Below are 12,259 nucleotides of genomic sequence, written 5' to 3'. Positions count from 1 at the left end.
TTTCTTAGAGATGGGCATTATATTTGTCTTTTGCAATTGTGTGGGCCCTCTCCCAGTCACCATGAGTTTTCAAGGATAGTAGGCAGCAGCTCTGCAGTCATATTGGCCAACTCCCTCAACACTCTCAGGTGCATCTTGTCACCCCCAGAAACTTGTTGTACATGTCCATTTACTTGTTGTAAATAGTCCCTAACCTGCTCTTTCACCACAGTTGGCTGCTCATCTCCTCCCCAAGCTGTGCTGCCAGGTGCAGTAGTCTGGGAGCTGACCTTGCCTGTGAGGTAAAAAAATCATTGAGTGCTTCAGCCTTTTCCGCATCATCTCTCACTAAGTTGCCTCCCCATTCACTAGGGACTCACTAGAGACACCGCTTTTACTGATCTTCCTGTTGTTGCTGACATATGTGTAGAAACCCTTCCTGTTACTCTTCATGTCCCTTGCTAGCTGCTAATCCAGTTGCATTGTAGCCTTTCTAATTTCATCCCTGCATGCTTGAGCAGTACTCTTATACTCCTCCTAGTCATTTGTCCAAGTTTCCTCTTCTAGTAAGCTTCCTTTTTGTGATTTAGATTACTGAAGAGTTCCCTGCTAAGCCAAGCTGGTCTTCTGCCATACTTGCTAGTCTTCCTGTGCATTGGGAAGGTTTGTTCCTTAGCCTTCAGTAAGGTTTCTTTAAAATAAAAGGAGTCTCTCCTGGACTCCCCCACTATCAGTGCTAATCTTAAAGAAGAGAAACAACTAAAATTAATAAGAGCTTCAGGTAATTAGTTTCTAGCTACCATTTTAAATTGTTTGTTTCTGTGGAAACAGACCTAACTCAGGGAAAATAAGTATATATGAATATGCTGTTGATTTGAAATATAGTCATCAGTTTAGAATGAAAACTCATTTGTATGGCTGATCTAAATTACTGAGTAACAGTTGGAAACTATAGGACAATTTCAGGCAAAGAGATGTTGATTGGTATTTTATATACCAATAAGAAAATTATTTGGGACAGTACAGAGATGTTTCATTAATGAGCAGTGTTATTTTTCACCTTCATAATCCATTTTCCCAATTAAGAACATAAGGTAGACTTTATGAGCTGGCAGTAGAAAAATGTAGTTGGCAGGTGTTGTCCTATAAAGTATTTAGGAGGGTTTGGCAGCTGTAGATGTGAAGATTTGGGTTGATATGTATGTCTTGTTGACGGAGCTTGGAAGGGTATGCTAGCAAAGTGATATGAAGATGGATTGAAGATACGTCACTTTCTTATTTATGAATTCAGTATATATTGGAGTAGAGAAGATTCTTGGAGGTGTGCCAACTGGGGGAGATATTGCCATGGGAGGTTATGGCAGTTTTAATTTTAAGGAAGACAACAAAACAAATTTTAATATAAAATTTTCCTTAGCAAACAAACAGGAATTTTGGAATGAAAAATATGGACTTCTTTTTACCTATAGATATCAATATATTTAATACAGTATAGTGACATACAATAATCTGATCTAAGTAGTTTTTAAAAAAAGTCAAACATTCATGGGAATACATATATTCTAGAGTTTACATACTATTAATAAAATTATATCTTTAAGGAATATAAAAATAAATTAGTCTAGTTATTTTTATAATTAATGTTATCAAGCTAGTTTAATTTTATTTGGTCTAAAACCCCTGCTTAATCTGTATATTTCTAATTAATTTATTTCAGTAGAGTTCTACTCACCAAATTAATTATGTCTAGTAGGAAATACTATTATTGTAAACTCAGCAGAATCAGAGTTTAAACTTTGAATTACCACGTGCTGTTTACCCAAATGCACATTTGAGTCAAGGTCTTTTGAGTGAACATTTTAAGAATTACTAGTTTTTAATGTGACTTAATATGTTTTTCCCCTAAAGAGTGGAGAAGAGTGCAAGTATTTTAGCAGAACAGTAGACTTCCTTAGAATAAGATAGTATAATTCCTTATGTGAGAATGTGCTGAGCCATAGAAAACAAGTGTCTATCTCAGGCTCAGTATTTCTCACCTTTTGCATTGGTATTCAAGGGGAGAAAACTACAGATTAGGTGCATGGGTGACTGTGGCTCAAGACAAGTGGTCATATGGTTGGGTTGAAGTTTGACGCTATTATTTTATTTTGATAAACACATTTTGAAAAAAAATCTCTGCTGCCTATAATTGTATTTCATTTTTGTTGCATCAGGCTATCTTAAATTTTACTTCTGCTTTAGGGAATAGATGACAATATTTTTGAGAAAAAATACAACACTTTAGGAGTGAATGTAATTAAAACCCACCAGATGTTCTGTCAAGAGGTTCTTAAACTGCTTCCTGGACAAATGGCTGTTGTAAGCAATGGGAGAGTAAGTAAAGAAATACTTCATTTTCTCTATGTATGACTCTTCTCTTTTGAATTTCTATTAAAAGTGTAATGCAGTCTCACTCTCCTCAACTTATCTAGTATGGAGAAAATGTATGCTTTTCCTTATGATTATCGGTAGTGGTAAGATTAATTTTAGTTACAGCCATTATATACTTAAGGACATGCAATTTCCAGAAAGAAAATCTTTGAGAAAAGGAACAAAATAGTCAAGGCATCATCTTAGCCAGTGGGATTTTAACTACCTGTACTACAAAGTCCTTTGCTTTCTGTCTGGGTTTCTGCCACCAGACACAATATAAAGATACCCTGTCCTTGTTGGTGCAGAAGAGATACCAATTTCAGCATTAGCAATCCCAGCAAACAAGCAAGAGGCAGTCGCATTATTAAATAAGACAGAGATCTTCCTAAAATCAGTTCCAACTTTCAGCCTTCTGTCCTTAATTTTGAAATGTACACAAGATCCCGTTCTTCTAACTGGGAGTGTTCTCTGGAGTATGTCCATTCTATGTATGTACCCCATTTTACACCCCCCTGAAGACATAAAAGTCAAAGTGTGTCTCTCATTTTCTTGTTATCAGCAGCGTCTGCTGGAAAAAAGGAAGGGTCTACTTCTTTCATGCGCCGTGTCACTTGAATCATTTTTGTATACCCCACACATAGACAGACAGACAAACAAGTAGACGTGTATAATGGCGCTGATCAGGGGTGGGCAGTTATTTCCACCAGAGGGCCACTTAGGGAGTTTTGGTGAGTTGCCATGAACTGCCATACTGGGTCAGCATGCCCCCGCAACAGCTACCAAAATTCTCTGAATAGCTCTGCCAAGCTTGGCAGAGCAGATAGGATAGGGATGCTGGCCAGCAGGAAGCAGCATCTGGGAGCGGGATGGGCAGGGCCAAGGCTGGGGCTGGGATTGGGATCATGGGGTGATGACAACATGGGGCTGGGGACTGGAACAAAGCCACGATCCACTCCTTGGATGCCCCTACAATGGGCGCTGGTTCCATGGGCAGGGGCATGCAGGGAGCAGGTCACAGCTTGGCCCTGGGCCTGAGCTTCAGCCTCACACTGTCACCACCTCACAATCCCAGGGTCTCCATGAAGACCAGTAGGGACCTGTGTGGGTTTCGCACTCAGACAGGCAGATGGGATGGGGCCACAGGTAGGCGGGGAGCAGCATCTGGAAGTGGGATGAATGGGCAGAGCCAGGGCCAAGCTGGGATTGGGATCTTGGGATGGTAACAGCGCAGGGTCAGGGCCGGGGCCAGGGCTGGGGCCAGGGCCAGGTCTGAGGCCTGAGTCTGGGCAGAGCCATGATCAGCTCCCCACATGTCACTGCCACAGAACCAGCGCCCATCACAGTGGTGTGTGGGAAGGAGATCATGGCTCTGCCTCAGGCCCTGGCTCAGTGCTGTCACTACCACAAAATCCCAGCCCTGCCCACTTTTCCTGCTGCCAGATTGCCACTCCCACCCATGAATGGTCCCATTCCACCCACCTGGGTGTGCATTCTGCCTATGTGGGTCCTGGGTTGGTCGCCATGGAGACCTCACCCATCCATTCCATCTGCTGCCCTCAGTGGTGGGTTTGGAGCAGAGGGACTGGGGTGCTCAGACAGTGACAGTCATGGAGACTGGCAGCAGTGGGTCCAGCAGTGGCAACAAAAACAGGCAGCAGCAGCAAGAAGAAGCTCCTGCAACAGAGGCTTGCCAAAAAGTGAGTCTGGTCACTGTACCACCCCAGCCCCACTGTGTGCCCAGGGGCAGCCGGACCAGCCACACACACCTGGGCTTGCAGGGCTGAGGGACTTGCTATGAGCCAGACAAAATCTCTTGGCAGGCGAGCTTCAGCCCATGGGCCATATTTTGCCCACCCATAGTGTAGATAGTGTTAAGTGTTAGTGTATTGGATGCTTATCTTGCTGGGATCCTATGACCCCAGCTGACTTCCTGCCCTTTGGGCGGGGAGCTGGACTCGATGATCTTCCGAGGTCCCTTCCAGCCCTGATGTCTATGAAATCTATGAAGTATTGTAGTTTTTCTTATTGTTTTAGTGCCTTCTGACTACTTAAAATAAACAATAAGTTTGTTGGTGTTTAGGACTTCCTAGTACTAATAGTCCCTAGGATTCAAAATTTGTTTCTGTTATGCTGCAGCTTAATGATGATCATTCAAGATACCTATTTGTCTGGAAGAGGTACATATCCACAGAAAGGGTTCAGACTGTTGTATCTTTTCTAAAGAGATGCAGGTAGCCAGAGAGGTTCTCTTTAAAATATTTCTTCTAAAGTACACAGTGAGAACCACAAGAGCACATGATTTACCAAAGTTTAGGTGGGCTTCATCTCTGAGTACTCCTTTAAGCTGCAGTTCAACTGTGAACTCTTGGGCTCACTCGTTCAAAAGGAAAAAAAAAAGTGGCAGTGTCTTTTTCTGTCCATTCATCTGAAAGGGACGAGATGGAAAATTGGTCCAAGAACGAGTACATGCCTATGTCATCTTTCGTGGTGTCTCATAAAACGGGGCATAGATAGCTTTGTGCTACTCAGTCAAACAGTAACTTTCAATTGCATCCCTCTGATACGTTGGGAAAACTAAATCTCTGAATAAAATGGTGCTTTGTACTTTGCTAGTGTTACCTCACAATACTAACATTCGTGTACCTGGTGCTGATGACCCTGACATCTACCATTATGGTACAGGTGCTCTCAGCCTTTACCTTTGCACATTGAACATGGATTCCTTTCTGCAATGTGGGGCTGTGAAATAAATGTATACAGATTTCCAGCTTTGGGGGTTTACTCACATATCTTTTTTTCTCTATGTTTAGAAAATAATGAATGTATGTATGTATTTGATTTATTTGCCCCCTCCCAAGAGAGGGAGGAAAATGTATTAAACCAGTTAAATTATAAATACAAAATATTAACATGATATGTAATAGAACAAATTCCCCAGACAATGCCCCAAAACTTAACCCTCCCCGCTAAAGGCCAACCCAAATAAAAGGTTTTGGAATGCTTCTAGAAGATGTCCAGGGTCAGTCTGTCACAGACCACAAAGGAGAGGGAGTTAGAGAGGAGGAGTGACTATTGTGAACAACCCTCCATTTGTTTTCACCAAATGAACTTGGTGCACAGGTAATACTGGAAGGATGTTCTTGGCTGACTTGAGCGATCGTGATGGAACATAAGGGAAAAAGTCTGTTAGTATATAGGGCTTAGACTGTTTAGGACCTTGGAGTTCAAAACCAGAACCTTGAATTGTGCCCAGAAAGCATATTTAAAGCCAACGCAGACTCTGGAGCAATGGAGCTAGTGACCCACTGAAGATGGTTTGCCATGTTCTGCACTGGTTCTAGACCATCCTCACTGGCAGCCCCACATAGAGTGCATCATATTAGTCTAGTGTCAAGATTATGAAAACATGGATGCCGATGGCCAGATCCATTGAAAGAAAGGATCATAGCCTTCTCACCAGATGGAGCGGGTGAAAGGTGCTCCAAGCCACTGCTACAACCTAAAATCTAGGTGCAGTGAAGGATCCAGAGATTAGCTCAAGTCTGTGAAAGTGAGTGGCAAGGGGTGGCTGAATCTCATCAATAATAGGTGAATATCATTAATAACAAGATACCTGTTTCCATATTGCAAGCCACACAGCCCATAGGAAATACTTCAAGTTCCCAGGGGGAAAGTCTCATTACCAATATTGCATTCTCTCCCTTGGACTCTTCCCAGTGCCAGTCGCCAAACATCTGGAAATGAAGCATCTTTCTTGTAAAGACAAGTTGACCTATATCTGTCCATATCTTGAAAATAATTTAGGGCTTCCCATCAATCAGAGAATCTCCATCCTCCCAAAACATTATTATATTATCAGGATTGAATGGACTTCCCTTTGAACCCATCACAGCTTGTTCTTTAAACCATCTATTTAAGATGACCACCTTTTTAGAAACTATAGCCTTTATATTAGAAAATAAGAGAACCACAGCCTTATGGCAGAACTATAAGTACTCTATAAGGGCAGGTGACATCAAGGCCTTACCTGAAATGCCTATCTAATTTTCATCTCAGCCAGATGATCTATGTATCAGTTTTCTTTTCCCAAACCTCACACTACTTAAAAGGAAGCTAAACATTTAAACTTGGGTGTATCAAACTATTTTATCATGCAGAATGAGACTTTTTCAGAGTTTTACTACACCAGGGTTGTTTACCAGTGAAACCTGCTGCTACTAATGTTGCTTGACCTTTCCCTTACCCGCTGATGAAATCAAGGTTTTGCGGAGCAGCAATGGCATTAACTAGCTAAGTTCTGGAGCTATGCTGAAACAACATCTGTGGCAGGTGCGCGGATTAATGTCTCCACCACTGGTCACAGTGTTCAGCCTGCAGAAAGCTCTGTAGCCCAGATCCAGCCCATAAGAAGTCCTGTGGTCTGGATCTAGCTCATGGGGCCCAACGAATTTGACAGCCCTATCCTGTGCTGTTTCTTGCTTTTGCCAAGAAGATGAAAGGGCAGCCTGTATTTTACCAATGAATATTGAAATAGATTATCTCATATTCCACCCTCATCAAATTTTTATACAACAACGTTATTGCAAAATTTGAGCCTTACTCCACAGACATCTTAAAACACACACAGTTCTTCCTAGTGATATGCTTGATGACATCAGCCACCTTGAGTATACCTGCACACATTTTTGGATGGGAACAGTCCAGAGCTGACTCATCCAGAAACACTAAGCAGTTGTCTCAATCTGATATTCTCCCTACCTACAAAACTCATTTATCTGGTGGAGCTAGAGGTAATTTTTTTTTCTAACCTTTCCATTCTCTAAATGAATTTATATCCTATCTGAGGACTAGCTGCTGCACACCCAGAAGTTTTTATGGCTCACAACAATTGGATTAAGGCTGCCTCCTTGTTTTGTAGGAAGATAGATTTTGTGAGGAATTATTAGCCAGATGCATAGAGATCGGTACTTATAGTTAGGCCTCTGCCACACATTACACTTAAAGCATGATTAACCAGTTAATCATATCTTAAGTTGTAACCTAGCCACACATTAAAGCATCAGAAAACAGGGAATAAGTCACAAAGTTATTCTACAAAAAGTAATAACTTTGTGGCTGGTTCCTATTACACCATTAATTGAATGTGTGGCCAGGTGCACCCCAGTGGCTGGGAGCCTCATCAGCTGATCTGGGTCTCCAGCCACAGGGGCACATCATGTGCTCCTGCAGCTAAGAGTTTCATTAACCTCAGAAGCTTTCTGCTTGCCAGTGCAGGGGGAGCCCAGGATTATGATCCTGGGCTCCCCCAGCACCAGCAGTAAGCCATGATGTGAAATGATGTGCAATCCCATAGTGACACCTCCTGCCAGGTACGTGTGGAATGACAGAAAGTGAAATTCTGTGGATCACGCATCAGATCCCATTTCATCTTTACCTGAACAACTAGAGGGGCCTGTACTCAACATGGACCGCACATCTTGATTTTAATACCAGATTTGCAAAGCAATTTTGCAGTTGTTATTAAACTGGGAAATCCTAAACCCATCATCCCTCTGGGTTTTACACTTTACCCTTTTCTGTTGAATAGAGCTCTTCAGAGAATCTTGAAGATGGAAAGAGAGATTATGAATTGGCTCCTTGAGGCATGCTTTTGCATAATCATGCTTTTTATTTGGTGCCCGGCCCTTTTCAACAGTTTGTCCTGGAACTGCGAGGTCCAGCAGAGGCTGTATATGGTCTTGGACCTCAAATGTTTAGAATCATAAAGGGGTCCTCATGTCAACCCCAATGGGAACAACTATCTAGAAAGTTCTAATTCTAGTTCTTTATGGCACTTTGAGCAAGTGACTCTTCAGAGCAATCTCTCAAATTATAGTTACTGGTAAGACGCATCTTTATGCTTGGTAAAAATAATGGGCTCCTATACACATGCAGGGAGACGGCTCCAATGTGCTGGAAATTCAGCGCATTGGAGCAGACTCAACTTTGTCTGCTGGAGCACAGAAATAACGGAGCACTTTGAACTAAAGCTTGTTCGATGAACTTTAGTTCAAAGCGCCCTGCTGCCATTTTTTAGCATGGGGGATGCTGATACACATGATGCTCAGGCACTTTTAATTATAAGCACTCACTAATTAAAGTGCCCCTCCATGTCTCCCAGAGTACATGTCAAAATGCAAAGTATGTTTATGATCACTGTGTGTGTAGAGTAAGTGCTAAGTGCCTGTATTTTTAAATGGTGTTAGAGTGAAGTCAACTTTATTTTTTTTAAGTTTTGACTTTGAATATATGTATGTGTGTACTTATGTACTGGTTCGAAAAGCTTGATATTGACTGTATTTTTTTTCCTTTATAGCTGGAGAATGAGCAAAACATCTTAGTTCCAAAAATTGTGCTTGGAACAGAAAAGTAATTTCGAGTTCAGCTCAGTTCTGTGAACTATCAGCTAAGAATAGCATTCTTGAACATAAAAATCACAGCTACCTTAGGATCTGATTCCTAAGCATTCAATCCAAACATTATAGTTTAATGTTTGAAGCATAACTAATAATATTTTAGAATATATTTTCATCCTGAAATTGTCTGTATTTTTATACAATTAGTGTGATAAATTATAATGCATGTAACAAGAAAATCTTTTCTAAAAACCAATACATCGCATTCAAGCTTCTCTCTACTGTTTGAGAGAGAAATGCATATACCTACAAAAGTATTCCTTATTCATTATATTATCCTGAAAAAATGTTCATGTATTATAGAAAATGCTGCACTTTCTTTTTCAAAACTAAAGTATGTGGCATTACAGTTTAAAATCAAGAATGGCTTTTGCTAAAGTGTGATTGTAGTCTGAAGTGCAGTTGTAAAAATGACTTTGTAGGTTTCTCTTGATTACATCCATCATCTGATGTTGTCAGTTTACAACTACAATTTATATCTCTCTCTGCAAACCAAATTTAAATTCCTAAACTCCAGCTGGGTACTTTTCTTCTCATGTACTTCCATCAGAAATATATGTTCTACATCTTGTGTTAGGTTCTCAACTGCACCTGTGTAATCCTACAATTAACTTATACTCTTAGCTATTTTTGTGCACTCTTTTATCTTCATCATGGTACAGGTCCAAATAAGTAAAGCATAGTGATATAAGCAAAGTGCTTTATAACTTAGCTTTCTTGTGCTAATGGGAATAAATACCATATAATAATTCAAATTAGGTTTTTCTCATTTAAGTAAGCAGATATGATACTCAAACACATAAGGAGGTTTGAAATATTAAGTACAAAGATGTGATTTTAGTCATTTTTCAGGGAAGATCTGACTTTTAAACATTGTACAAGGCGATGTTTACTTATTTTTCAAATTGCAATTTTACAGTAAAAATGGCACTGTGAAGTTTTATGTTAATCTCTCAGTTATTTTAATATCTCTTAAAATACTCATGGGTTTTTAGATAAAAGGATTTTTTTCCTAGTTGCTCACCCTATAAAAACCAAGAAACAGACAATAAATCTACAGTTTTCCCTGCATCTTATATCATAATTAGAACAAGTTGTGAGTGAAATTCAACCTTCAGCTCCATGCTTGAAAAGTTTGACTGTAAATTACAGAAGTCAAATTTTGTCTTCAGTTAAACAAAGACAGTATCCCTCAAGTTTGGTAAGAATATGTCAAATTTCTATGATACATCGAGAGATACATTTTACCAAGTCATTTTTCTGAGTGAAACTGCTCTTCAAAATTAATGTGAGGATTGTTTAAAATTAACCCAGTTGTTTTACAGATTGCGATCCAATATTAACAAATTTTGAAATTGACTCTCAGTGGGTAATTACTGAAGGGTTTTGCTCAAAAGCCACTTTTTTTCTGAAGAAATTTAAACCTTCAGGACAATACCATGCTTTAACGTTTTTTGCACCTCTAAGTATTTCCCAAGGCAGTAGGAAGAAACTTGTATTTAGTGCAAATGGTTTTCACTAGTGACTAAGAAGTTATTTAATATGTATATATTTAAACGTAATGGCACAACTTTTGTTAAAAAGAACAAAAATCTCTTGGGTCTTTAACAGATTTGTACAGGGAAGAATTCAGGCCTAGAATTGGAGTTAGCACAGAAAATCTGCTGATGCATAGTCAAATGCCATGGCCAAGCATTCATTCTAGCTCTAAAAATTTAAGAGAAAAATAGCTTGGGAGCTGGAATTTCCATGAAATCCAGACCCCTGGCCTAAACAGATGAGCTCTTCAGCCAAGGGACACTAGAGGACTACTTAGGGGAGCCCATTAATTGATAACCTGCCCTCTCCTTTGTCTGGGAAGTAGGGAAGCTGTCAAATGAAAGTTGGCAGCTGCTGAAAAACAGCAATTGCAAGAGATAGGCTCAGAGAAGGTTCTAGCCCCTTGACCATCCTGCCCATCAGCTAATTAGTGTGATAGGGGACCATTCTTCTGTGGTGGGAACCTTTGTGGTTTGTGCCTTAAGAGAATAACCCCTGTTTCTTGCACTCCTGTGGGCCAGCTTGGCAGCCAGCCTCCCCAGGCAGTGCTCTGAACTGACTGATTGGCAGTGCGTGGGACTGAATGACAGTACAGGGAGAAGCAGGAGCATGGTAGCAGGGCTCCCTGAGCTGTATCACTCTGGCACAACATGCTGCCTCCCCCACAGTACTTTGGGCTGACCTGGAGAAGTGAATCCACAGAGGGAGGTCAGGTGGGGGCCTTCTCCCACAGTGGGAACCTGTATCAAGACGGTTTCTAGCCCAGAATATTTCTCCCACAACTGTCAGTCAGCTGGTTGCTGGGAAAAGGAAGGAAATTTTTCATTACAGGGTCCTTACAGGCCTTCCTGCCAGCTCGCCCTCAAGCAGGGAACAAGTGCTCTCCTGTCCTCCCTCTCTGTTGAACCACTGTACACTCCCTTTTTGTGCTGGAAGAAAAGCTTTCCTCCTGGCACAAATGTAATACCTGCTCATGGCTAAAAGGGATATAGCCTAGTTGTTCATAACTGGCTCAGCTCTAAAGTGTCAGCAGGACTAATAAAAACCAACCAAAACTTTATTTAGTTACAAATATTAAAGGATTAGACATAGGATCTTGCTACACATTAATTTTAAGTGGCTTCTTGAGCTCTTAACCCTTTGATTTTCCACACATTAACACCTGAAACTAGTTTTAACCACACTTTGGGCAGATTAAAGTTACGCCACTGCAATTATCTCTGATCCCAGCTTGTGTTTCATTAATATGTGGCCACTCCCCAGAAGTGAGCCACCTAAGTTGCAGTCCTCCAGCATCCTAGGATGCAATATCCCCTCCCCCACCTTCCTGTTTTATGTGGACAAACTTTACACCCTCTGAACTCTCTGACACCAAGCCAACTACCCCTCCTGCTCCCGGGGTGGGAGGGCTGCAACCTCATTCAAACAGCCTGCAGAGCACATGCCAGCTAGCCAGGCTATAGGGCACAGACAGGTCCAGGAGTTGGATCTAAGCGTGGTGGGGAGCAAAGTAGGGGCCCGGATTGGGTCCTTATGAGCTGGGGCTTCCTTTCCAAGGCTGGGACAGTAGCTCCCCCAAAAAGTGCCTTCTCTGCCTGCTCCCACCTCCCAGCCTTCCTTCCACACCCAGCACCTCCCACACCCCTATCCCAAATCCCAATTCATTAAAACATGAGACCTCCTTTAATTTACTTCTGTGACAAAGGTAGCTTCCAGGCCTGATGCTATTATGGCCCCACTCTTGTCTCTGGGCAACCTGCCTGCCTTGCTCGTCTGCCACACCTTGTTGATAAATGATTATGAGTCAAATATGTGGAAGGCTGCCCTTTGTGCACCCAGATGACCATGGGCGATCAGTACACACTCCTACCATC

General features: G+C 41.4%; 1 protein-coding gene across 2 annotated transcripts in view; it reads left to right on the top strand.

The window, feature by feature from the left end:
• UGGT2 (UDP-glucose glycoprotein glucosyltransferase 2) overlaps nucleotides 1-12,259 on the top strand; it is a 235,857-nt gene that overhangs the window by 132,453 nt on the left and 91,145 nt on the right. For both annotated transcript variants that reach the window (XM_025200352.1, XM_025200351.1), the window contains one exon: nucleotides 2,221-2,352. In XM_025200352.1, the coding sequence (XP_025056137.1) occupies nucleotides 2,221-2,352 (132 nt within the window). The remainder of the gene's footprint in view (nucleotides 1-2,220; nucleotides 2,353-12,259) is intronic.

Source organism: Alligator sinensis, unplaced genomic scaffold, assembly GCF_000455745.1.
Source record: "Alligator sinensis unplaced genomic scaffold, ASM45574v1 scaffold740_1, whole genome shotgun sequence".
Lineage (NCBI taxonomy): Eukaryota > Metazoa > Chordata > Crocodylia > Alligatoridae > Alligator > Alligator sinensis.
Note: the sequence above shows the minus strand (reverse complement) of the source record. Positions and strands in the feature narration are given on the sequence as shown.